The sequence below is a fragment of the Watersipora subatra genome, chromosome 3 (genome assembly GCF_963576615.1).
Source record: "Watersipora subatra chromosome 3, tzWatSuba1.1, whole genome shotgun sequence".
Classification (NCBI taxonomy): domain Eukaryota; kingdom Metazoa; phylum Bryozoa; class Gymnolaemata; order Cheilostomatida; family Watersiporidae; genus Watersipora; species Watersipora subatra.
Genome location: NC_088710.1, coordinates 20312846 through 20340781, shown reverse-complemented (window position 1 = coordinate 20340781; position 27936 = coordinate 20312846). Strand labels below are relative to the sequence as shown.

The 27936-nt window shown below is 37.3% G+C and overlaps 1 protein-coding gene across 1 annotated transcript in view; it reads left to right on the top strand.

Annotated features, from left to right (window-relative positions):
• LOC137391809 (isoleucine--tRNA ligase, cytoplasmic-like) overlaps positions 1-27936 on the top strand; it is a 32259-nt gene that overhangs the window by 3400 nt on the left and 923 nt on the right. The window contains exons 4-21 of the mRNA XM_068078342.1: positions 218-440; positions 1666-1753; positions 2820-2976; positions 3425-3639; positions 5485-5583; positions 9844-10044; positions 11990-12136; positions 12544-12678; positions 13053-13136; positions 13973-14117; positions 16228-16354; positions 17746-17915; positions 21738-21947; positions 22299-22382; positions 24881-25055; positions 26108-26307; positions 26581-26748; positions 27287-27484. Of these exons, the coding sequence (XP_067934443.1) occupies positions 218-440; positions 1666-1753; positions 2820-2976; positions 3425-3639; positions 5485-5583; positions 9844-10044; positions 11990-12136; positions 12544-12678; positions 13053-13136; positions 13973-14117; positions 16228-16354; positions 17746-17915; positions 21738-21947; positions 22299-22382; positions 24881-25055; positions 26108-26307; positions 26581-26748; positions 27287-27484 (2826 nt within the window). The remainder of the gene's footprint in view (positions 1-217; positions 441-1665; positions 1754-2819; positions 2977-3424; positions 3640-5484; positions 5584-9843; positions 10045-11989; positions 12137-12543; positions 12679-13052; positions 13137-13972; positions 14118-16227; positions 16355-17745; positions 17916-21737; positions 21948-22298; positions 22383-24880; positions 25056-26107; positions 26308-26580; positions 26749-27286; positions 27485-27936) is intronic.

Genomic DNA, 27936 nt, shown 5'->3' with positions numbered 1-27936 from the left:
CTTTGACTGTTTTTCTGCTTTTTCTCTGCTATTATCTGATCAAAACGTGGTTCTTTGTGGGTGAATAAAATGCGCAGATAGTTGCTGAAACAACTGTACCCCAATTAGGGTGTAGTCATGCTTTAGCTGGTCTTGCAAAGTCTAGCTTGCAAATCTTCCTAATTTAAAGCTTTCAGTATGTCATACCTTAGTTGGCAGCGTAAGTTTTCTGTCATAGGTGATGCCGTATTCCACCGGCTGCAGAACGCCTCTCTCCAACTTTGAGTCGGGTCTAAATTACAAGGATGTGCAGGATCCGGCTGTCGTTGTTTCCTTTCCAGTAACTAACAACACTGATGAAGAGGGAACGAGTTTCCTTGCATGGACTACAACACCATGGACACTGCCCAGCAACCTCGCTCTCTGTGTTAATCCAGATGAGGAATATGTGAAAGTTTTGGGTGAGTTGTTCACAGGCGCCAAGCTTTGGCGATATCTGGTGATATTTCAGCAGATGTATGTATGCAGCATATATGGAAATCAGCAGTATCTAGCGATACTGTTGATTTTTTATGCGCAGGTTATGAGAATAGAGTTTGCATGTCACCTTTCTGTTGCTATTGTCGATTTCTCCCAATTGTAGAAAATAATGGTAGTACTGTACAGTGAAACCTCTATTTAAGAATGAGTGACTCTACACTCATTTTATAACTTGAAAAAACGACATTTTCAAGTTATAAAATGTCTTTTGATGGAAATTTCGCTTTGACTTACAAAAGATATTTCTAGAATATAGCCTTTCATATTTTAGCTCATTTATTTCATATCTTGGTCCGTTTGCTTCTTGTGGGTACAATGTACAACACCCCTCACTCAGTTTTATTTGCTTGAGAAAGTCAGTAAACAAGTGTTTTGTTTTCGTTTCTTGTATAAGTTGGAATTATGATATATCACATACATAGTGTATAACACATAAAATTCAAGTTCTGTGTTTTCTCTATGTTGACTTGGATTTTCAGCTCATGCTGACATAAATTACCATCTTGTGCTGATATCTTTCTACTTACATTCTTAGAAACATTTATTCAGAGCTAAACAAACCAAGACAACAATACAACACCCTCCTTTTTTGAATGCCCTCTTAGCACTCTTCACTGCTTTCACTTAGCTTTGTCTAGATGGCCAACTCCAAATGTAAACAAACAAACATACCGTTCGTAGTTTTTATTTGGTGTTTCCCTGGTCTTCCTTTTATCCGTGTGTTCTTTATTTGTTTATTATGTGATATCGTAATTCTAAAATGGATTTGTTACAGGTTTTCACCATAGCATGTATTTATAATTTATACAAATTTTTGTCTGAGTTTTGTGAGGTTTTTATCAGATTAGGGCAAAATCGGTTTCTACTTATGACATTGTCTGCTCACGAAACTTTCCAGAAGGAATTAATTTCGCAAGTAGAGGTTCGACTGTTTAGATGATGGTTAGGTAGAAACCTCGTTTGCAGCGGGTAAGCGTATGCTTATTGAGGCATCACTCGTGACTATAGTCTAAGGCCTTTGTAAGTTGTTAATGTTTGTAGGCTGTGATGAACCACCTAAAGCTAAAGCTTGCCGTGATAACTGCTTCCATATTGCAAATAGCAGATAATCCATTGTTGTTCTTTCTTTTTACGTGTTATGTGCAGACCATAAGAGGGAACAGAAGTTCATACTCATGGAGCAGAGACTCGTTCAACTCTATCAGAGTGATGCCGAATATGATGTCATCAAGCGGTTAGTTTTAAATAGTTGCCTAGTTGAATTCTTGATGATCATGCTTTGGATATAGCGCTTGTTTAATTGCTCTATTAGATATCCGTTGCGTTGCCTTAGCTTTCACTGCCTAATAATTAGGGTACCATTCATCTTCTCAAGAAACTTCTAGATCATCTATGCATTTGCTATGCATTGATATCAATATAATTTTGTCGTGTGTACGTGCGAGGGTGTGTATGTTATGTGAGTCTGCCTAGAGGCTATGTGTTTCCACAATTTTTAGCTGATTTCATCCAAATTTCATACACATTTGTACAGTACCTTCTGTCAGGTTCCTAAAAATATTTGGTATTAAACTCCATTTGGTACCTAAGAACCAGCATCTTAAACACCCACCTGGGGGCTGTCTGATTGATAATAAAAGAAATCCCTGACATGACCAGGTTTACTGCTAGTAATAGATAGAACTCCAATAAAACAAGAAATGAGATCACTGTTTATGCATAACACGGATAGTGAGGTGACCGGATATAAAACTTGTGTGAAGTTGTGTGAAAACATTCAATTAATTGAAAAACTGGACTAGTAACTAATCAGACATAGGCAAACTCTGCTAATATTTCAGTAGCTTGTTCAGCGCTCACATCTCTATTCAGCAACTATTTCTATAGTGAGTCAGCCGCCCTCCTTTCGGCAAGGTGTGCTATTTAAGCAAATCTCAGCCTTTAACATAAAAAGTGGTTTTTGTGCTGCAAATTAATTGATGTTGAGGGCGTCTCATTGTAACCAAAAACTATATGGATGATTGTTGTTTCTGAGTACATTGTAGTAGTGCAAATAATAAGGGCAGTCACTGTTAAGAAGATTTTTGATGTCTTTATGTTGGTGTTTATGTTGTGTACTTTGCTGTTGTACTTTGGATTATGTACTGTTGTATTCTAGAGTGTGAATTATGCTGGTTTGTACACTGAGCTGTTACACTCTAAATCGTGCATAGAGTCGCTACGCTTTAGATTGCAAATCGAGCTGTTGTACAATAGATTATATACTGTACGGTTGTTGCAAAAGCAGTTTTTTTTAACAGGTATAAAGGAGCTGATCTGGCCGGTTTTACCTACAAGCCACTCTTTAACTACTTCGTCCATCGAGCTGAAACTGGTGCATTCAAAGTTCTTGTAGACAAATATGTAACGGATGCTAGTGGCACAGGACTGGTACATCAGGCTCCATATTTTGGTGAGGTGAGCACTCCTTGGATGTATGGTGGCTGGTGTTAGCAGATACTTCATGTGGCGATTAATCAAAAATGGTTGCAGCAAGTGTTTTATGACTGGTGACAGCCGGTGTGTTATGATTGGTGACAGCCGGTGTATTATGCTAGGTGATGGCAGATGTGTTATGCCAGGTGACAGCGGGTGTGTTATGCCTTGTGACAGCGGGTGTGTTATGATAAGAGACGGCAGGTGTGTTATGCCAGGTGACAGCGGGTGTGTTATGCCTTGTGACAGCGGGTGTGTTATGCCTTGTGACAGCGGGTGTGTTATGACAAGAGACAGCAGGTGTGTTATGACTGGTGACAGCGGGTGTGTCATGACTGGTGACAGTAGGTGTGTCATGACTGGTGACAGCAGGTGGCTGCAATTAAAAAGCAACTGCTTTACACATGCTATGTGCTTGCCTATTCTATAGGATGATTATCGAGTTTGCATGGCAAACAAAGTGATTGAGAAGGATGGTGAAATCATCTGCCCCGTTGATGAGTGCGGCTGCTTTACAGCAGAAGTGACCGACTTTGCTAAAATGTATGTCAAGGACGCTGATAAGTTTATCATGAAAAAACTGAAGGCGGAAGGGCGATTAATCGTTCAGAGCACATGCAAGCACAGCTATCCATTCTGTTGGAGGTATGACCATTTATAGCACACGCTACTTCTTTGGATACGTCAGAGCCGCTGGCATGACGTTGAATTATTTTACTGTTTGTGAGGCTTGGTTTATTAAATGTTTTTTAGTCAGAGAGTTCATTGTGGATTCGCTTTATAGGATGAGAAATCAAACAGTTTACATTGTTAGTCAGTATCTTTTAACATCTAACCTATGGAGTCTGTTGGCAATTGCATATCCATGTACTGATAAGGGAGATCACTTGTCTACAGACAATTGATCTCCCTTATCAGTACAGTGATATGCAATTGCCTATCTACGTCTGTCGTCCTATCATCCTATCTATGTTGGTAGATAGGTCTAACATCGTACAACTGGAAATCTCCATTTTGCATTGAGCTATTTTGTTCAGCTATAAATGCAACATGCTTCTGGTTATTCACAAATACATGCATCTGACTTTGTTGAAAACTCACTTTGAATGGCTATTTTGATTTCAATATTTTGTGAATAAAAGTTTGCAATAATAATTAAATAACACAAGATACTCATTTAATCACGACTTATCGTAAAACCTCTAATTGAGGCTAATAGCAGTTCTTTGTTTAACGCGGTCTTGATACTTCGAAGTACATGTGTATAAAAACGGTTTGCGATGGGGCAAAGGTTACGTTTAGCGAGCAAAACCTTTACACATTGCATTTTTGCCACTTACATAAAAGTTTTGCTTTGCCAAAACATTGTTTGGATGCTCATATCGACTAGTTGTGCAGTAGAGAAGAAGAGTTGAGGTCAGACGACATTGTGGAACGTGTTGGACAACCAGAAGATGTTCGCTCCATCGAAATCAATAATCAGAACGCAGCTATCTGAGCAAACGGTGCAAATATTTTTGTTTTAAAATTGCTAATTTTTGTTTCTGCATGTATAAGTATGGTTTATGTCACTTTTTCATGAATATATATCTGTAGCATTAGATAAATTATCATTATATAACTTGCAAATTTGCAGATTCATAGCATATTATTTGATAGCATCATGGCAGTAATCTGATCTTACAATTGATAACTCATAACTCCTGTTCTATAGCCCATAGAAAGTTAGTTTTGGCTGCAAACATATCAATGAGTGCAATGAGCTTTTATCCAAAATTGGTAAATATAGATATAAAATAGAAATATGTCTAAAAATTTAAAATTAAATAAAAAGTGAAAGCTCCAACAGATTGTAAAGAAGGACACAGGCTATAATATCATCGCAGGTTAATTGTAAGCAATAGATATCAATTGGTAGAGGTATTTCTCGGTTTCTCAATGCATATTTGTTAAGAGATCTTTGACAAGTTGGAGGTAAGGTAGCAAATTTATTGCATCCAAAAGGTTTAATATCGCTCCACCAGAAAGAGGGCAAAATATAGATGACATTCGCCACACTCGTAAATGGGCTAAATTTATCTTCCGAAAATTCTGACGAGCCATTTGAAAAATACAACGCCAGCCTTTATTTGAGCGCCACCTCCAATTGACTGTCACTATAATAGAGGAAGGGTTGAAAAATAGAGTGTTATGGCGTTCAATTAGAGGTTTTACGGTATCTATTCTCTTTTTAGAATGGTTAGCAAAGATTTGAAACTTTTGAAATTTTAATAAATCAGATAGCCTTTAAAGGACTTTTCATGCAACACAAGGGACATGGTGAAGCTCATAAAATTGGTCCCTCTGTTCATTCCTTGTTTTTTTATTGTGTGGCAAAATATGCAATCTATTTCGGTTTCCAGCGTAATACTGGCTCAGTCAAGGTGTCTTGTTTGATGTCAAATGATTTGATAGTCAAGTCTTTTGCATTGCCTTTATATTAAAACATAGGTCAGATACGCCTCTCATTTATAAAGCTGTGCCAAGCTGGTTTGTCACTGTGGAGGATATTGTGGAGCAACTGTTGGAAAACAACTCCCAGACTTACTGGTACGTCTGACACATCAGAAATTTGAGAACTATTTTTCATGTGAGCTTTTTATGATTGTGTGAGCCCTTTTTATGATCATGTGAGCTCTTTTTATGATCATGTCAGCTCTTTTTATGATCATGTGAGCTCTTTTTATAATCATGTGAGCTCTTATGGTCATGTGAGCTCTTTTTATGATCATGTCGCTCTTATGGTCATGTGAGCTCTTTTTATGGTCATGCGAGCTCTTTTTATGGTCATGTGAGCTCTTTTTATGGTCATGTGAACTCTTTATGATCATGTGAGCTCTTTTTATGGTCATGTGAGCTCTTTTTATGGTCATGTGAACTTTTTTTATGATCATGTGAGCTCTTTTTATGGTCATGTGGGCTCTTTTTATGATCACGTGGGCTCTTTTTATGATCATGTGAGCTCTTTTTATGATCATGTGAGCTGTTATGAGATACCGGATGGAACCTTTCAGGCCTCTATGTATTACTCACTAATACATATGTACGTACATATGTACATACATACGTACATACATACGTACATATGTATGTATGTACGTTCGTATGTATAAACAATGCATTAGTGAGTAATATAGAGGTCTAAAGATTCTATTAGGTGTCCCATAACAGCTCACATGATCCAAAAAAGGGCTTGCATGAAATATGGTTATGTGTGTATATATCTATATATACATGTATATTTCTCAAATTATGTGTGTGTGTGCGTGCGTGCGTGCGTGTGTGTGTGTGTCTCGCTATAGCTATAGTGCACACTGATTATTTTACCAATGCGCCCACACGTTACGACGCCCATGTTGAGAAATATTTTTCGTATGGTTCAATCTATATTTGGGGTCAAGGCCAATTCTTGTCACGCGGACAATTATATTGTCTCCGTGGGAAGAGCCTCGACATTATGTCTCCGTTCAGTCAGACAAAGACAGTACGATATCTCATTTTTACATTTGTTCCAGTATCGAGAGGTACCAGTATCGTCGTATTGAAAGTTTTGATGGATCACTTCTGGTGGAACAGTAACCTTTTCTTATACACACTTCTATGCAAGAATTGTGATTATCAATTCTGCATATTCAGCTTTTTTATTTTGTTTTCTCAGTTCATATTAATTGTATCATTACCGAATCATCTTTTATTGTAATCGTAGCAAGACGGACTTAATTTAGCTATTACTTGTTAATTATTTTACATGTACATTTAAACCTTTTTATAGTCGTTTTATTTTTTTCAATTTATTTGACCTGCACGAAACATTTTCCTCATGATATGAAGTTTAAAAATTGTTTGACAAAGTTTAAAAACCTTTACAGTTGTCTTTCTTTTCTCTCTTAATTTATTTCAATTACACAAAACACTTTTTTCATTATATGTACGTAGTTTGAAAGTTAGAATGGCAAATGTTGTTATATGTTAAATACAAATCAATTTTCTGTCCAAAGACTTTTATTACCCGGCCAACACCAGGTAGTACAGCTAGTGCATGTATATATGTATATATATCTGTACTGACAGCATGAGTATATATATGATTTTGTATGTACATATATATATATTTCTCAAAGTTTGTGTGTATGTGTGTCAGGCTATAGCTATTAAAATCTTAGAATAAAGAACCCATAAATCAGAAGATTTGATCTTGAAACCTCCCGTTCACCAGACCGACACCTTACTAACTAAACCACACGAGCTTGATATATTCACTAGGCAATATATGTCGCAATATGGAAGCAAATAGGTGACCGCTTTTGATCACGACCTAAAGTCATGGCATAACGTAGGTAGCTCTTTTTAGTAAGCTTACTCAAATTATCCATTGGCAATGTGCCAGGTTAATAGCCAGTGGCAGGCAACTCTCATTACCTCTCATTGTTTATAAGCTGATTTTGAATATCCAGGCAAGGCCGGGTAGCGCAGTTAGTGTATCTATATTTCTCAAAGTTGGTTTGTATGCGCGTCCAGCTATAGCTATTAAAATCTTAGAATAATGAATCTGTATCGAAGAAGATTTGATCTTGGACCCTCCTGTTCATCAGTCCAACGCCTTCCTAATTTGACCACAAGCTTGATAACTTCCTAGGCAGCAAATGGGAGCAAATACAAAACGGCTTTCCATTACTACGCAGGGTGATGGCATAACGTCACAAGAAGCTGGTAGCTCTTATTAGTATGCTTACTCAAATTATCCATTGGCAATCTGCCAGGTTAATAGCAAGTGGCAGGCAACTCTCATTACCTCTCATTGTTTATAAGCTGATTTTAATACCCGGGCAACGCTGGGTAGCACAGCTAGAATATTATATCTCTCAAAGTTTGTGTTTGTATATGTGTGTATGCATGTCCAGCTATAGCTATTAAAATCTTGGAAATGATATTCCGCGTTTTGACGAATTTCAACTCACGAAGATTGCTACCGCAAGTTTAAAATCTGAACGCTTTACCACTACGCCATATAAGGCGTAATGATCTGAGACATTATCATATACCGTATAACAGTATGCGCGCGCTAATTATTTTAGCATTGCGCCCCACGCGCTTGATGCCCCTGTTAAGAAATATTTTTCGTAAGATTCAATTACTATATCTGGGGGCAAGGCCAATTCTTCTCACGTGGAGAATTATATTATCTCCGTGGGAAGAGCCTCGACATTCTCTCTCCGTTCATTCAGATAAAGACAGTACGATATCTCATTTTTACATTTGTACCAATATCGAGAGGTACCATTATCGAGAGGTATTAGTATCGAGAGTTACCAGTATCGAGAGGTACCAGTATCGAGAGGTACCAGTATCGCCGTATTGAAAGTTTTGATGGATAGCTTCTGGTGGAACAGTAACCTTTTTTAAACACGCACTTTTATGCAAGAATTGTTATTATTAATTCAACATATTCAGGATTTTTATTTTGTTGTCTCAGTTCGTATTAATTTTATCATTGCCGAATCATTTTTTATTGTAATCGTAGCAAAACAGACTTAATTTGGCTATTACTTGCTAATTATTTCACATTTATATTTAAACCCTTTTATAGTCGTTTTATTTTTTTCAATTTATTTGACCTGCACAGAACATTCTCCTCATGATATGAAGTTTGAAAGTTAGTTGTTTGACAAAGTTTGAAAACCTTTACAGTTGTTTTTATTTTCTCTGAAATTATTTCAACTACACAAAACACTTCTCTCATGATATGTAGTTTTAAAAATTTAGAATTGCAAATGTTGTTATATGCTAAATACTAATCAATTTTCTGTCCAAAGACTCTTTTATTACTCGGGCAATGCCGGGTAGTACAGCTAGTTTATATATATATAAATATAGACAATATATACATCTGCGTACATATGTATGTGCATATGTACATACGTACATACAAAATCATATATATGTATATATATACATGTATACATACATGTGTATATATATACATGTACATACATATGCATGTACGTATGAACATACATACATATATGTACATACATGTATGTGTGTACATACAGACATGCATATGTATGTACAGGTGTAAGCATATACCTACATGTATTTACATGTATATATATGAATATACATGTATATATACACACGTATTATCTGTGGATATATATATATATATCGATATATACCTGTATATATATTTATGTTCATATACATACATGTATATATATGTATGTATATACCATACTTTTCGGACTATAAACTGCACCCCTATATAAGCCGCATCTGCTTTATTTTCCAAAAACGATAATAAAACAATACATAGGCCGCACCTTTGTATAGGTCGCAGAACTCAGGACGGTGCTTTTTTAACACGGCAGCAACTTTGCAGTTTAAAACGGAACAGTGTCTAACGGCATTGTTTTGTATTAACCGACGCTTTTTAACCTAGTGCCTAACGGATCAGTATCGTTAGGCATTGTTTCATATTTTCTTTCACCGCTAAAGGCGCACTAACCATAGATTCTGGTTAATGCGCCCTAGCGGTCAAAGAAAAAGCCACAGAATAGCCGCACCCTTATATAAGCCGCATGGCTCAAATCGTCAGAAAAAAGTAGCGGCTGATAGTCCGAAAAGTACGGTACATATATAAATATGTATATATACATGTATATGTATATACTTACATGTACATACGCTCGTACGAGCATATGTACATACAAACATATATACCTATACACATACAAACTTACATACGTATACATACCTATACACATACTTAAAATATGCACATATATTCATACAGTATGATTTTGTCAACAGGGTACCAGATTTTGTCAAGGACAAAAGATTTGCTAACTGGCTTAAAGGTGCTCGGGATTGGGCTATAAGCCGCAACAGATATTGGGGCACACCCTTACCGCTCTGGGTGAGCGATGACGGCGAAGAAGTCGTTTGCGTCGGCTCTATCAAGGAACTGGAAGAACTAACTGGAGAAACTTTTACGAATATTCACAGAGAATAGTACGTCTCTAGTCATGTTTCTGCACCTAATTTTACAATGTCACTCATCCTGGTTCAAGTAACTTGCTGTTTATACCTTAAAGGTTGACTTGCAACAAAATTCACATTACAGTTATTTGGTATCAAAAGATTCACCATGTCTTACTCTGTTGTGTTGTAAGTGCCAAATACGTGGAAATGTGATTACAAGCACTTAAAAGCTCAAAAACGAAAAGCCACCATAGATTGGAATCTGTTTATTTCTCTGACGTACCTAGTCATTGCAGTTTGGTTATCGTCTTGTCACGTGATATTCTCACGTGAATTGAAAGGCCAATAAAAAGCTCAATATAAAACTTATCGCAGCACTAGTTTATGACAAACACTTCGGGTTTTACCAATTACCCCGTATCAAATATAGATGCTGGCTACTTTAAAGTTTTGGTTCGGCATTATTCAATCGTCAAGTCGTAATCTGATCACGTGACCTAATACTTCGCAAATAATTTTTGCAGCACTTTTCGATTATCACAGATGACCAACAGGCTCGTCATGATTATCAGACAATGATATGTACTCCTTCGAGCTAAGGTTGAAAAGTTTAATGATTTTTACAGTAAGTTATAAGATATCAGTGCTAAAAGTGACAGCATTGCAATAACGATAAAACAGACGCGTAAGAACAATAGACATGGTTTTATTGAATGCGTGAAGTATATTTGTAAAAATATTCCGACGAATGAGGTTGCATGAAAGTGTAAACAGAAACCATCCTGTAACAACTACGTCCCATTTGAGCCGTTTTGGAAAGCGAATCAAAACTACGGCGGTCTCGTGTGGCTGCGATTAACTGTTCATTTTTTAGCTTTTAAGAGCTTGTAATCACATTCCCACATATTTTGCACCTACAACACAACAGAGTAAGACATGGTGAATCTTATGATACCAAATAACTGTAATGTGAATTTTGTTGCAAGTCAGCCTTTAAGGAGTTGTGTTCTCGTACAAGTGTTTTTATGGCAGTCTAGTCTTAGAGGTAATCTTGACTGCTTGTAAAAACTAGAGGTTTGGTGTAACATTCGTGTAGGTGAAGGTCATTCCATGGACTGTTTCTTTTTATTTGTCAATTTTTTATAATAAGAATTTGAATATATATTGTGTGGTTGGTTGGAGCAAGGCTGTAAGACCGTGCATGCAACTGCATGAACAATGTTGGGTAATATGATCAAACCTCAATATACATTCACTACTTTGTTTGATATTTTCAACGTACAGTACAAAGTATGAGCAAATGTATGTTGAGACATTCTAAGTAATTTCCAATATGTTGTCCAAAGTTTTACAAAACAATGTGGCTGTGTGAGAAAAAGTTAAAAGCTGATGAAAATTAAAGTTTTGAATTATAGATTAAACTAATTAATAATAATTAATTAAGCTAATAATAAATAATAAATTAAGCTAATAATAAATATTAAATTTAGCTAATTTTATTATCAAGCGCAATTGTGATCGTGGTTCTCCTATCACTCTACTGCTTTAGTTCAAGCTATAAGACTTTTAGACAGAGTACCTTTTCATGTATAAATTTAACATCTACATAAATATTAATTACTAATAGTATTCTGTCTTTAAAGTTTATTTGAAAGTGTTTAAAATGTTCAGCGTTTATTTTAATAAGGCAGATATAACTAGAGCGCCCACAATAATCAGAGTTTAAGCGAGCCAATCGTCATTGCATTATACTTATTAGTTGGGATGGTTAAATGTTGAATGTCAGGTCTGATAACTCCCTCTGGTATTTTACTGTCATGAAGATGACACGGATGGTCACTTTTGCAAAGTTTCCTAAGTGTCATGGTGCCAGTTAGCCCTTACAAGTCAATTTGAAATTGAACATCTCTAGTATTGTGGAACTCCTGATGACCTCGGTCATATTTACCTTTTGAAATTAATCAATTGTTTACAGTGTTGATGTTAAGACCATTCCGTCCCGTATGGGCAAAGGAGAGCTACACAGGGTGCCAGAGGTATTCGACTGTTGGTTTGAGTCCGGAAGCATGCCATACGCTCAGCAACACTATCCTTTTGAAAGGAAGAAAGAGTTTGAGGATAGGTAAGCAGTGGCTCTTGCTAATATGTATATGCACAGATATGCTTACACATAAATATATACAATTACAAACATATGTGTAAGAACATTTATATAGCCACATGCAGATATACATATAAATGTAAGAGCTATCACTCCACTATTGATGGCGGAATTAAAAGTTAATGATGACACTAAAGATAAAGTGCTCTAGAATTGGAGCAATCTCATAGGCATATATAAGTACATCTATATGAATAAGAATAATCTTGTCATATTTTATACACTTATACTCGCTACTCCGTTCTTGTACTTGCTATTAATGTAGTTTCATCAAAATAGAAAGTAATTATCTTTTTGCTCTAATATTTCTGTCAACAGTTCATGTTAGTATTCTTGATTGAATTTATTATTTTCTCAAATCTGTCTAGCTTTCCAGCAGACTTCATTGCTGAGGGAATTGATCAGACTAGAGGCTGGTTCTACACCCTCCTCGTTCTTTCAACAGCCCTTTTTGGCAAGCCGCCGTTCAAGAACCTCATCTGTAATGGACTTATCCTTGCAAGGTATTTCTCTCCATTTGTTCTTTCAGCTCCTCATATTCGTATATTCTCTCGTCATTTCCTCTAATGGATTCCATATAACCCTCTACTGAACTGTGATGCCGCTCTGCTTTTCAACTTTCTGCTACCATTAAGATTGACAGCAGCCAGTGTAATTTTTGGTTTAAATTAATAAGAGCTGGATAAAATATTTTGGCCATTCCATAGGTTCAACTAGTAGATGGTTCAACTAGTAGATGGTTCAACTAGTAGATGGTTCAACTAGTAGATGGTTCAACTAGTAGATGGTTCAACTAGTAGAATCATGTGGTGACATCATAGTGTCATGTTGTGTTTTAGTGTTGGTGTTAAATTACTATTCTCATGTTGTGTTGTAGTGATGGTTCTAAAATGAGCAAGAGAAAGCAGAACTACCCTCAACCTACACGCATCTTTGATCAGTATGGTGCTGACGCTGTCAGGTATTCATAACTTCTCCTGTGGAGGTTCCGTTAAGGCACCTAAATATTTTTTACTTGTTGCACTACATGACACACACGTTCTCCTCTTGTCTTTAAGTTGTTTCCTCATCTGACACACACGTTCTCCTCTTGTCTTTAAGTTGTTACACTACATGACACACACGTTCTCCTCTTGTCTTTAAGTTGTTTCCTCATCTGACACACACGTTCTCCTCTTGTCTTTAAGTTGTTTCCTCATCTGACACACACGTTCTCCTCTTGTCTTTAAGTTGTTTCCTCATCTGACACACACGTTCTCCTCTTGTCCTTAAGTTGTTTCCTCATCTGACACACACGTTCTCCTCTTGTCCTTAAGTTGTTTCCTCATCTGACACACACGTTCTCCTCTTGTCCTTAAGTTGTTTCCTCATCTGACACACACGTTCTCCTCTTGTCCTTAAGTTGTTTCCTCATCTGACACACACGTTCTCCTCTTGTCCTTAAGTTGTTTCCTCATCTGACACACACGTTCTCCTCTTGTCTTTAAGTTGTTTCCTCATCTGACACACACGTTCTCCTCTTGTCTTTAAGTTGTTTCCTCATCTGATTCACACGTTCTCCTCTTGTCTTTAAGTTGTTTCCTCATCTGACACACACGTTCTCCTCTTGTCTTTAAGTTGTCTCCTCATCTGACACACACGTTCTCCTCTTGTCCTTAAGTTGTTTCCTCATCTGACACACACGTTCTCCTCTTGTCTTTAAGTTGTTTCCTCATCTGACACACACGTTCTCCTCTTGTCTTTAAGTTGTTTCCTCATCTGACACACTAATTGCCATATTCACGCTTCTTTCTGCAGGTTGTATCTGATCAACTCTCCTGCTGTTCGAGGAGATGCACTAAAGTTCAAGGAGAATGGAGTGAAGGATGTGCTCAAGGACGTTTTTCTGCCCTGGTTCAACGCTTACAGATATCTAGTTCAGAACATCCAGCGTCTTGAGCGGGTAAAATGCTTCTATTTGCCTTTCTAGTCTGCACCTTTTTTATGGTTGCATTACATAAAAATATTTGTGATAGGGTATACTCACTTCTGTGATAGGGTATATGCTTGTTTGTGATGGGGTTTACTCACATCTGTGATAGGGTATATGCTTGTTTGTGATGGGGTATGCTCACATCTGTGATAGGGTATATGCACGTTTGTTGACATGGTATATGCGCATTTGTAATGGGGTATATGCACGTTTGTTGACGGGGTTTATGCACGTTTTTAAAAACCAACAACTTTATCACCTTCTGATTCATGCTGCAACTAGAGGTAAAACATTTTCATTAGTGTAAATTTTGTGAGCTCACATTAAGGCAAAGATTTTTGCTGCTGCTGTGGTAGCTGCGCACTTGGACAGTCAAAAATATAAATATTCTGGTACTTTATCATCTTTAGATGTGGAAACAGTCAAATCACTCAACACAAATTCCTTATCTTGGCTGAAACTTGAGTCCTGTGTGAAAACCCTTATTTTCAGTTTTTCATCTTTTGTTGGGTGTTATCAAATCTTTTCAACCTTCTAATATAAAACAATTTTCAAAAGCTGTCATGAGACACTTAAGCTCATCAATTGTTCTCTATGAGAAACTGTTAATGTCTAAATGCAATTGCTGTTTACCAGGAAGATGGAGTGGTGTTTAGATATATAGTTACTGTTTACCAGGAAGATGGAGTGGTGTGTAGATATAGTTACTGTTTACCAGGAAGATGGAGTGGTGTTTAGATATAGTTACTGTTTACCAGGAAGATGGAGTGGTGTTTAGATATAGTTACTGTTTACCAGCAAGATGGAGTGGTGTTTAGATATATAGTTACTGTTTACCAGGAAGATGGAGTGGTGTGTAGATATAGTTACTGTTTACCAGGAAGATGGAGTGGTGTTTAGATATATTTACTGTTTACCAGGAAGATGGAGTGGTGTTTAGATATATAGTTACTGTTTACCAGGAAGATGGAGTGGTGTTTAGATATAGTTACTGTTTACCAGGAAGATGGAGTGGTGTTTAGATATATAGTTACTGTTTACCAGGAAGATGGAGTGGTGTTTAGATATATAGTTACTGTTTACCAGGAAGATGGAGTGGTGTTTAGATATATAGTTACTGTTTCCCAAGAAGATGGAGTGGTGTTTAGATATATAGTTACTGTTTACCAGGAAGATGGAGTGGTGTTTAGATATAGTTACTGTTTCCCAAGAAGATGGAGTGGTGTTTAGATATATAGTTACTGTTTCCCAAGAAGATGGAGTGGTGTTTAGATATATAGTTACTGTTTACCAGGAAGATGGAGTGGTGTGTAGATATATAGTTACTGTTTACCAGGAAGATGGAGTGGTGTTTAGATATATAGTTACTGTTTACCATGAAGATGGAGTGGTGTTTAGATATAGTTACTGTTTACCAGCAAGATGGAGTGGTGTTTAGATATATAGTTACTGTTTACCAGGAAGATGGAGTGGTGTTTAGATATATAGTTACTGTTTACCAGGAAGATGGAGTGGTGTTTAGATATATAGTTACTGTTTACCAGGAAGATGGAGTGGTGTTTAGATATAGTTACTGTTTCCCAAGAAGATGGAGTGGTGTTTAGATATATAGTTACTGTTTACCAAGAAGATGGAGTGGTGTTTAGATATATAGTTACTGCATACCAGGAAGATGGAGTGGTGTTTAGATATATAGTTACTGTTTACCAGGAAGATGGAGTGGTGTTTAGATATATAGTTACTGTTTACCAAGAAGATGGAGTGGTGTTTAGATATATAGTTACTGTTTACCAGGAAGATGGAGTGGTGTTTAGATATATAGTTACTGTTTACCAGGAAGATGGAGTGGTGTTTAGATATAGTTACTGTTTCCCAAGAAGATGGAGTGGTGTTTAGATATATAGTTACTGTTTACCAGGAAGATGGAGTGGTGTTTAGATATATAGTTACTGTTTACCAGGAAGATGGAGTAGTGTTTAGATGTAGTTACTGTTTACTAGGAAGATGGAGTGGTGTTTAGATATAGTTGCTATTTACCAAAAAGATGGAGTGGTGTTTAGATGTAGTTGCTGTTTACCAGGAAGATGGAGTGGTGTTTAGATACAGCGAGGACACCTGGCAGCTGACCGAAGAGCACAACTATATGGACAGGTGGATCCTCAGTTTTACCCAGTCGCTCATCAAGTTTGTCAGAGTTGAAATGAAAGGTGGGATGTGTAAAGTATACACCTGTATCTGGGATATAGCATGTAAACTACATAATTGTGGTTGTTATGTTGTCGTTGCTATCTATAACTTTAGATGTCAAACGTGCACAGGCTTTCCTGATTGTTATATGTTTTAGAGCATTCTAGTGATATTGGTTGGGTCACTCTGTTCATGCTTGATGCCACAGATTCCCATTGAATACATAATTTTAGTAAAGCGTATTTATTTTTAAATGTTCATAAAGTAAAAGTGAAAAGAAGTAAAATTTTATCTTATGAAAAAATATTAAAAATAAATTTAGTATAATTTTATTATACGCTCTCATTAGAAGTCGACTAGTAAATTTTAGATGTATTTCTCAAGAGTGCCAAGCTGTGTATACAAGTTCACACAAACAGAAACTTGTAATAAAATTATGAAGTTGTCATTTATCCTGTATCTTGATGTAAATCAGTAAATGACGAATTTATTCACAAAAATGCATGAATACAAATATTTGACTAACTTTTTTTGCGCTTTTGTGTTATTTATTTGAGCTCCTTAGCTACACGCAGTGACACCTTTGCCACTAGCTACTACAGTTATAGTTGTGAGGAAATATACTGGTCATACATGCTAAATATTACCTTATTTATTTTTGTATGATGTGCACTCGTGTATAGCGCACACCCTTGATGTTTGAATAACACTTGGCATAAGATGTTTTTTCGCTTTTTATCGACTCAGACCTAAAATAAAAAGTGACATCTGCTGTTTAAAACGTGCGGCTATAACAAAAAATCATATCATATTACCAGTGAAGCACTTTGAAGCCCATCAGCAAAATGGCAAAGGCATGCTTGTGAAAACAAGCGCATTGGAAATAACAACTGCGCAATTGTGTATTAAAAGAAACAATTGATATTACCCGTCTAGAGAGCTGATATGAAAACTAATATTGAATGTCTTCATTCAATCACGGTTGCATTGAGCGGTTTAATCATGATAAGGAATTAATTGTGCGACTTTTCGTATTTATAACACACTCAATCTATTATTGAAAATCAGTATAAAATTTTCTGTGTTATGCTCGAATAAATATGGTAAATTTGGTGTTAATTCTATGTGCAATTGTATTTGTTTTATAGCATGCTGCTTAAAACCAGTTATAGCTCTGTTGGGTTTTCTCTCTGTAGAGTAGTTTGCCAGTTGTGCATGGTTGTATATCATTAATTGGATCATGCCTGTGCACATTTGGACCTGTATTGTAACTTATCGTCTGTACACAGTTGTACCTGTATTGTAGCTTATCGTCTGTACACAGTTGTACCTGTATTGTAGCTTATCGTCTGTACACAGTTGTACCTGTATTGTAGCTTATCGTCTGTACACAGTCGTACCTGTATTGTAGCTTATCGTCTGTACACAGTCGTACCTCGGCTCCTTAAGTTTGTCGATCACCTCACTAACTGGTATGTGCGGATGAACCGACGGAGACTAAAGGGTGATTATGGAACAGCAGACTGCAAGGCTGCCATTGAGACTCTTTTTATTGTCATATACTCTATGGTCAGGGTTATGGTAAGTTATACTCTATGGTCAGGGTTATGGTAAGTTATACTCTATGGTCAGGGTTATGGTAGGTATACTCTATGGTCAGGGTTATGGTAAGTATACTCTATGGTCAGGGTTATGGTAAGTTATACTCTATGGTCAGAGTTATGGTAAGTATACTCTATGGCCAGGGTTATGGTAGGTATACTCTATGGTCAGAGTTATGGTAAGTATACTCTATGGTCAGGGTTATGGTAAATTATACTCTATGGTCAGAGTTATGGTAAGTATACTCTATGGCCAGGGTTATGGTAGGTATACTCTATGGTCAGGGTTATGGTAAGTATACTCTATGGTCAGGGTTATGGTAAGTTATACTCTATGGTCAGAGTTATGGTAAGTATACTCTATGGTCAGGGTTATGGTAGGTATACTCTATGGTCAGGGTTATGGTAAGTATACTCTATGGTCAGGGTTATGGTAGGTTATACTCTGTTCATAGCTTGACATCGTAGCACAGGTATGTTATACTATCATATGAACAACAGATATGTTATACTATCATATGAACAATAGGCATGTGATACTCTCGTATGAACAACACAGGTATGTTATACTATCATATGAACAATAGGCGCGTGATACTCTCGTATGAACAACACAGGTATGTCATACTATCATATGAACAACATAGGTATGTTATACTATCATATGAACAACACAGGTATGTCATACTATCATATGAACAACAGGTATGTTATACTCTTGTATGAACAACACACGTATGTTATACTATCATATGAACAATAGGCATGTGATACTCTCGTATGAACAACACATATATGTCATACTATCATATGAACAATAGGCATGTAATACTCTCGTATGAACAATGCAGGTATGCTATACTATTATATGAACAATAGGCATGTGATACTCTCGTATGAACAACACAGGTATGTCATACTATCATATGAACACTAGGCATGTGATACTTTCGTATGAACAACACAGGTATGTTATACTATCATATGAACAACATAGGTATGTTATACTTTAATATGAACAACACAGGTATGTTATCTTCTCATATAGACAGCACAGGTGTGTTATACTCTCATACAGACAACACAGGTATATTATACTCCTATATGAACAACACAGTTGTTCATCGCAGTATATTGTCGATGACAGTCATTCCGAGAAAGTTTAGGTTATAGGGATTTCACATTAAACAAACCATGAAATACATGTGAATTGCCTATTCCATTTTAAGATCTTCTCAAACTCACCCCTTTGGCCCTTCAAACTGAAAAAACTAAACTGGGCTTATTAATCTACTGATTGTACAATAACTGTGGTATTATTGGTTTGTATCAATAATTTTCTCCTTTTTTCTTATCACTTTCTCTTGGTTTAGGTTCCATGATTACAGTACTTTTACGTTGAGGAGAGCACGCTTCATTGTCAATTTAAATAGATTTGTTCACTTTTTTCCTTCCCTGCAAAGAAAAACGTTATGTCTAAAATAAATTAAAACAAAATTATATTTTTTACCATAATAAAAGTGGTGTCTGTCTGTTTATCTGTTTTTTTGGAAGCCAGAGTCAGGGGTTAGGATAAAAGATTGCTTTCAGCGAGACTCCAAGTTGTGACACTTAGCTTGGTAGGCCGACACTCTAACATCTGCACCAATTGACTGCCTTTGGGTGTTTCTGAATAATTGTGCATATACTTGTTATCTGTACTTTATCAGCACACCTGATGATCTCTCACTGCACACTAGACTGTCAGAGTTCTAGAATATAAAATAGAGATACCCGTTCTTTTTCTTCCAAGTGAGGCAAGAGAGAGAATACGATATTTTCAAGGCTGACTATTGTACTCTTGCTGTTCAAATCAAACTTCAGAACTCGCACCGACTGGATGCCTTACGTTATATGGAATCTTTACATAACACAAAGCAAAAACCTTACTTGAATTTATTTATGTTAGGTAGAATTGGTGTCAAAAAGAAGTTTACATTACAGGGGTGTCTACTATATACAGTCCTACCTCAACATATTAGCTGTATCCGTTCTGGGAATGAGCTCATACTTGTGTCTCAAGGCACTGTTTCTTATATGAAAAAACTAAATACAAATTAATCCGTTACAATACTATGAAAAACCACTTAAAAGAAGATATTACTATGAAAAGACGTGTTTTAACTGTTGTAATTCACTACCTATGCCAACAAAGCAATAAATACCTAATTTAGCTGTTATGATCTGCAATAAAATGTAACAGTACTATGGTATGTACATTGCTGTATTGAGTTTTTACCTTCGAGACAAATGCAGTGGCTAATGGCCGTGTGAGAGAGACTTGACAGCAAAGCGCTTGTTACACTAGACATTTGTGACGCTACGTAACATAACAGAAACTTTGAATTTAACTGAAATGAATTTAACTTACTAAACACACATTTAAAGCTAATTTTTAAGCTTTTACTGAAAGTAGGCTACTTTGATTTCATCGTCTTAATTTTTATTATCTTTTTCCGTTTGGTGCTTTGTACCTTTTATTCGCTATAACTTTTAGCCAACTTTACTAACACTTCTTTTAAACTGGTCCGAGGAAAAAGACCAAGCTATGCTATGCTGTCTCGACAGCAACCTTTCGCATACATGGTCATATAGTAGCCATCGGAACCAGCTCGTATTTCTGTATCTCAAAGATTGCTTGCAACTCAAGGAAGAAACTTGCTTGAAATTCAGCCCGTATCTTGATTTTCTTGTATGTTGGGGTATGACTGTATATGATGCTTTCCCAAAGTATATAGAGTAATATCAGAGTACAGTATATAAAGTGATATCAAAGTACAGTATAAAGAATACTATCAGAATACAGTATATAGAGTGATATCAAATTACAGTATAAAGAATACTATCAGAGTACAGTATATAGAGTGATATCAAAGTACAGTATATAGAGAAATATCAGAGTACAGCATATAGAGAAATATCAGAGTACAGCATATAGAATGATATCAAAGTACAGTATATAGAGAAATATCAGAGTACAGCATATAGAGTGATATCAAAGTACAGTATATAGAGAGATATCAGAGTACAGCATATATAGTAGTATCAAAGTACAGCATGTAGAGCAATATCAGAGTACAGTATATAGAGTAATATCAGAGTACAGTATATAGAGTGATATCAAAGTACAGTATATAGAGAAATATCAGAGTACAGTATATAGCGTAATATCACAGTACAGTATATAGCGTAATATCAAAGTAAAGTATATAGAGTAATATCAGAGTATAGTATATAGAGTAATATCAGAGTACAGTATATAGAGTAATATCAGAGAGTATATAGAGTAATATCAGAGAGTACATAAAGTACTACTGGAAGGTGCAGTATGTAGAACATGGCCAGAGAGTATATAGAATTCCATCGGAAACTATATAGAATACCAAAAGAGACTTCAGAATGTTTTAAGAGTATATGGAGTACTAACTGAGAATATACAAACTACTACTAGACTACTAAAGAATATATAGAAAACCTGCCAGTTGGAGATCTTTTGCAAATTATGTTTGGTATGAAAGTTAATGTTTGTAAGCAAGTAATCACTACACTATTGAGTTGAGTGGCATGCGCTGATGTTACATCAGCTGTTATGATATACTTGTGTACATTATTAATTATATTCGGGTTTATCCAAAACTCCTTACCTCTTGGATCTCGAGGCAAACGTTTCATGCATCACAGCTCTAATCTCCAGAAATGTTTTAAATCATTAAGAAATCTGTGTAGTGAGCTATCTATTAAACCACTCTACTTTCTTGCACAGGCACCATTTACACCATTCTTATCTGAGACCATGTATCAGAACCTGAAGAAGGTTGTGGCTGGAGTGACACTGGAGAGTGTTCACTTCTTGATGCTGCCAAAGGTCAAGGAGGAACTGATAGACACAGAGATAGAAAGGGCTGTCTGCAGACTTCAGTCAGTTATTGAGCTTGCTAGAGTTAGTCGAGACAAGAGAACTCTACCTGTCAAGGTCAGGTTCTATGATGCTTTCCCCCACCCTCCACCTATCTCTTCCTTCTACTCGCCTCGTCCTTATACTCACCTTTCTCTCTCCTTCTCATCAGGCTCTTCTATTTTGTCAACTCTCTATCATTCACAAACCTCTCCTTTCCTCTCTTTTACTCTCCTTCACTCACCTCAACTCTCTTCACCCCTTTACTCATCCAGTCTTTTTACTTCACGATCTTACAAGGGAAACCTTCGGTACTATTCTTTGTCATATTCACCCTCATATATTCTGAAAGAAGGAAGTAATTGAATTCACACTCGTATGTACCTCAGTTGTGCCAGTGTCCACAATAATGTCGTTTGTCTTATTCAGTACCCTCTAAAAGAAGTGGTGGTTGTCAACGATGACGAGCAGTTCCTAAAAGACGTGGACTCACTGAGGTCATATATTTTGGAGGTAGTGTATCTGTTAGTGTATTATTATAATATGAGAAAGCGAGGATAATGTGCCTTGAATAGCAGGTTCTTGAGTCTCCGACATGAGTGGTTTCACGTTAGCTAACGTAGTGATGCAGCTTCTAAACTTCTGTTTGTTACTATGAAACTCACTTCGTATCTATGATTTACTGCACTGATTTTTCGATCTTTTAAAATTACTTTGTCACTGATGCACCTGCCATCTTGAGCTACGACATCTACGCTAGACAGAGAGCTACTCTTGTCATTCATGAAATCTTTCAGTTCAGATTTGGCTGAGCAGCTGATCAGCTGAATTTGTAGTGAAAAATTGATAAAAAAGACTACATTTCTGCATGCTGTTTGGCAGATCTAAAGTCAAGATACATTTCGCACACCGTAGCCATCTCCAAATTGGCAGCATCAAAGATGACCTTGTACTAAGTTTTAGTAGATTTTATCGAAAAGTTTCGGTATTTTTGTATTATTTGCAAATGTTTTTGGTGTTTGAGGTGATCTGACTCTCAGAATGTTTCAAGATTAAAATCGATAAAACTTCAACACAATTCAAATGCTCAGAAGAAAAATACGCACGAAATGACATTGCTATTTCTGTTGCTATTGTTGCTATAGTTGATATCGGCTATTGCATTCAAGTTGCAGCATTACGCGTCTCTATTCTGTCGGTCTCTTTGGAACTATAGATGTCGTAATCGCACTTTCGCTTGAATCTGAGTGCTTTAACCACGATCAAGTTTTGCTGATTTTAATCTTGAAACATCTTGGCAGTCAGTTCACCTCAAACATGAACAACAGTTGCAAATGATAGAAAAATACCAATAATTTCTGATAAAATCTACTAAAATTTTGTGCAAGTTCATCATTGAAGTCCCAAGTCATACTATTCACTTTTATATAATGTTCAAGCTCGACACTGCAGTCAGATGCATCCTCTAACGCCTCTAAGCAATCATAATATACATTGGTGAATTGATCAAGATCGAGATCCACTACTACGTGTGTTGATGATCTGCTTCAGGGCAGTGGTAGTTGATTGGTCAGTGATCCGCTTCAGGGCAGTGGTAGTTGATTGGTCAGTGATCTGCTTCAGGGCAGTGGTAGTTGATTGGTCAGTGATCCGCTTCAGGGCAGTGGTAGTTGATTGGTCAGTGATCTGCTTCAGGGCAGTGGTAGTTGATTGGTCAGTGATCCGCTTCAGGGCAGTGGTAGTTGATTGGTCAGTGATCTGCTTAAGGGCAGTGGTAGTTGATTGGTCAGTGATCTGCTTCAGGGCAGTGGTAGTTGATTGGTCAGTGATCTGCTTCAGGGCAGTGGTAGTTGATTGGTCAGTGATCTGCTTAAGGGCAGTGGTAGTTGATTGGTCAGTGATCTGCTTCAGGGCAGTGGTAGTTGATTGGTCAGTGATCCGCTTCAGGGCAGTGGTAGTTGATTGGTCAGTGATCTGCTTCAGGGCAGTGGTAGTTGATTGGTCAGTGATCCGCTTCAGGGCAGTGGTAGTTGATTGGTCAGTGATCTGCTTAAGGGCAGTGGTAGTTGATTGGTCAGTGATCTGCTTCAGGGCAGTGGTAGTTGATTGGTCAGTGATCCGCTTCAGGGCAGTGGTAGTTGATTGGTCAGTGATCTGCTTCAGGGCAGTGGTAGTTGATTGGTCAGTGATCCGCTTCAGGGCAGTGGTAGTTGATTGGTCAGTGATCCGCTTCAGGGCAGTGGTAGTTGATTGGTCAGTGATCTGCTTCAGGGCAGTGGTAGTTGATTGGTCAGTGATCCGCTTCAGGGCAGTGGTAGTTAATTGGTCAGTGATCTGCTTCAGGGCAGTGGTAGTTGATTGGTCAGTGATCTGGTTAAGGGCAGTGGTAGTTGATTGGTCAGTGATCTGCTTCAGGGCAGTGGTAGTTGATTGGTCAGTGATCTGCTTCAGGGCAGTAGTAGTTGATTGGTCAGTGATCTGCTTCAGGGCAGTGGTAGTTGATTGGTCAGTGATCCGCTTCAGGGCAGTGGTAGTTGATTGGTCAGCGATCTGCTTCAGGGCAGTGGTAGTTGATTGGTCAGTGATCCGCTTCAGGGCAGTGGTAGTTGATTGGTCAGTGATCCGCTTCAGGGTAGTGGTAGTTGATTGGTCAGTGATCTGCTTCTGGTCAGTGGTAGTTGATTGGTCAGTGATAGCTTGCTTGAGTAAACTTAGTTGCCGAGTGGTCTTTGATTTGAGAGATTTTCGTGTCTCCATCAGTTGTATAAGTTTGTCTTCCACACGTGGCAGTAGAAGTAGTGATAAAAAGTGTAACCTTCTCAAGGAAACTCCTTGATCTTGTTCGACAGTGTCTACTAATTGTCACTGTACACAATAAGTGTGTAGAGTAACAGTACTGTTGGCAAATACTCTTTCCATTCTCGCACAGTAATGTTAATTTACCTTGGCTGCAAATATTAATTTGTGCCAAAATAACAAACTTATTCCTCATTTTTGGCCATGCCTGTCAGGAATTGAATGTGAAGACTCTGACCACCACTACTGACAGAGCTGCTTACCAAGTAAAGATGGAGGCAGCTGGGGACTCGAAAGCTCTTGGCATCAGACTGAAGCAAGCCAGCAAAGAGATATGCAAAAAGATTGCTGGAATGAGCAACGCAGAAATCGCTAATATCCAGAAGGAGGGTATGGTTGACACCTACTAGTGTCTAGTAGTGTCTAGTAGTAGAGTATAGTTAGTCATTTCTCTCATTCTTCTGTGTTTTTTTCATCATTGAGGAGTTCTGTTTCCTGTGATTTTCTTCTACGCTAATTCCATTCAAGCACAATGATGCTAATTTACATTGGCATTTGCATCGACATTGAGGTTGTGTTTCTTAAATGCCCTTAACCCTCGAAATTGTCTATTGTTTTATTCACATAAGCCTCGTGAGCTAGTGCTTTAGTATATGTTTAGGGTAAGCCATCTGTAGCACATCCTTTGCATTTCTATAGTTGCCTTTTCTGTATAAATTTAACATATCCTCGATGACACCTGTCGCCATGATTGCTGACAAGTAAGCTGCATTTTTATTATTGCACACAAATGATAAAAATGTTGCTTTTTGCATCCTGTTATGCTTTTTCAATGTATGCATTTTCTTTCACAAAGTCCCTCAAGCACACTGAATTTCAAGAAATAAATGGTAAAGGTGCAATGCGTCTGACAGTTTTCTATTTTCAACTGTTTTTTATCTATAGTATGCAGTAATCTCTAAGGTTTATCTTACGTGGCTTGAGTAATTCAGCGTAAAAAATATTCGTTTAAAATTTACAAATGTATGAAAATAAAGAAAGTAAAATATATAATATCGTAATATCTTTCACATTCTGACCCAGTGAAATCCTTCCACCATCATTACGATAAAAGCCGTCGCAGTTTGCTGTTTCCTTTGCAAAGTGTGCAGGTGCAGTGTGCTCGTGACACCCTTTATCGTGTTTCTTAAATGTCCACGACCTTCAAAATTGTCTGTTGAACCTAGATTGTCTGTGAAATAGAAAAATGCTTACGATTAATGAAAAGTGACTTTATTAGATATGGGTTTATTAGTTTTTATTTCGTGGGTTTTCACTTATCGCCGTAGGGTGCTGGTCTCGATAGTCACGAAATGTGAGAGATTACTGTATTTCATAGCGCACATGCGTACAACACCTCTTATATTATTACCTTGTCTTGCATGCAGTTATTGTACTCCCAGGCTATGCGGAGATTTGTGGGGAGCGGGTTGATATCTCTGAAGTCCGTATCAAACTTGTGGTTGAAAACTCTGGCTCCAACTATGAAGCCAACTCGGACTGGCAGGCACTCATCCTCCTCGACTGCACAGTCGATCAGGAAGCGGAGAGTGAAGGGCTCGCTAGAGAAGTGACCAATCGTATCCAGAAGCTTCGAAAAGAGGTATCAGTTGGAATCTGGTCACTTTAGCATTTGTGTCTTATTTGTCAGCCGGAAGTTTGAGGATAATTTCGTCTTCGTATCTGTTTGACCTTACGTTGATTGGCAGGCTTGTACCTGGTCTTAAATCGACACTCTGCTCCATATCCAAAGGTGCTGCGCAAATTTGACAGTTGCGTGAAATTATTCAGAGTTTTATTCATTCTTGTTACCCACTGGGTAACTTGTGAGCAGCCGCTGACCTTGCAGCTGATCTATAATCCTCGCTGCTTGTAGGCTGGGCTTCAACCAAATGATGAAATTACTATACACTACGAGGCGGGCAAGGAGCTGTGCAAGGTTATAGAGGATAATCAGGAGATGATACAGTTAGCAGTCAAGCAGCCTCTTACCACTAGTGCTCCAACGAATCCTTCACAGGTCATCATATGCAAGGAAGGAGAGGTCAGCAAATCACACATTTTTTGTCTTTATTAACACGCATTATTGTGAGCAGGCATGTTTGGTTCATGGAATAACCATCTGTCACCAGGTCGATAGTAGAAACAAGGTCGATCTGTCGTTGGAGTATAGATAAGTTTATTTACAATTTATGTGTAGTGTCTCAGCAAAATATTAAGTAACCTGATTGATTAACTTTTGAAATAGGATTGATTTCTTCTGCTGAGCCTTGCCTGCTTATATCCACAAACAAAACTTCTAGAATATTCATCATGAGAAATGCGTGATGATTGTAGAGAGCATAATCAAATATACTATGCAGTAGTCACGGCAAACCATGCTACATGTTCACAAACAACACAAAACTTTAGCCATACTCAATAAAATTATCACAAACAAGAAAAGGTGAACAATAAAGCTACAAATACATTTGCTAAACATGTACAGCTAAGCTGAGAATTAGTGACATCGCCTCATCTTTAACTCTTTGTATTCGGACCTTAGAGACTGTTCCTCTACTCAGTTCTCCACTGCTTTGTAGGTGAAAGGTTATAAGTTGAAGCTGACCATTGCTGCCCGAGGAAGCACAGATGCTACAGTGTTCGCTGCACTCCAATCCAGTAAAGATGCGGGGTTCCTGTACTGCAACGTAACCGATGGCAGTCAAACTGGCACAGTTATACTCGAATCCGTTGTCGGATCTGGCAAACTCATCACTTATGGACGCCTCTGTCAGATGGTAGGCTTGATGACGGGTTAGACACGGGCTAAGATAGCTTTGACTTAATAAAATCACTATTAGGTTTTTTAAATGCCTGTCATTGTAAACATCTCTGTGTGCGAAGTTAATTTTGATGATGTTCTGTTTCATGTCTAAACTCTGTGCTACAGAAGGCCTTTATAACGGCTTGCTTTAGTACCTATACAAAACCACGTATCACTGATCACAGAGTTTATAGATACACTCAAAATTTTGCTGCACGAAGTTTAGGATATTAAATTATTATTTTCCCAATAAAAAAACCAGTTAGCTTTCTCATTACTAAGAATTCACAGCATAATATCGAGGTTTCCAATTTTTTTAGTTTTGGTTCGTGATGGATGAAAAAATTGCAAACAGCGACTTAAACGTATTTTGCTAGTAAAATTCTTTAACATCGAGCCTCAGATATTTCTGATAATGATATTTTC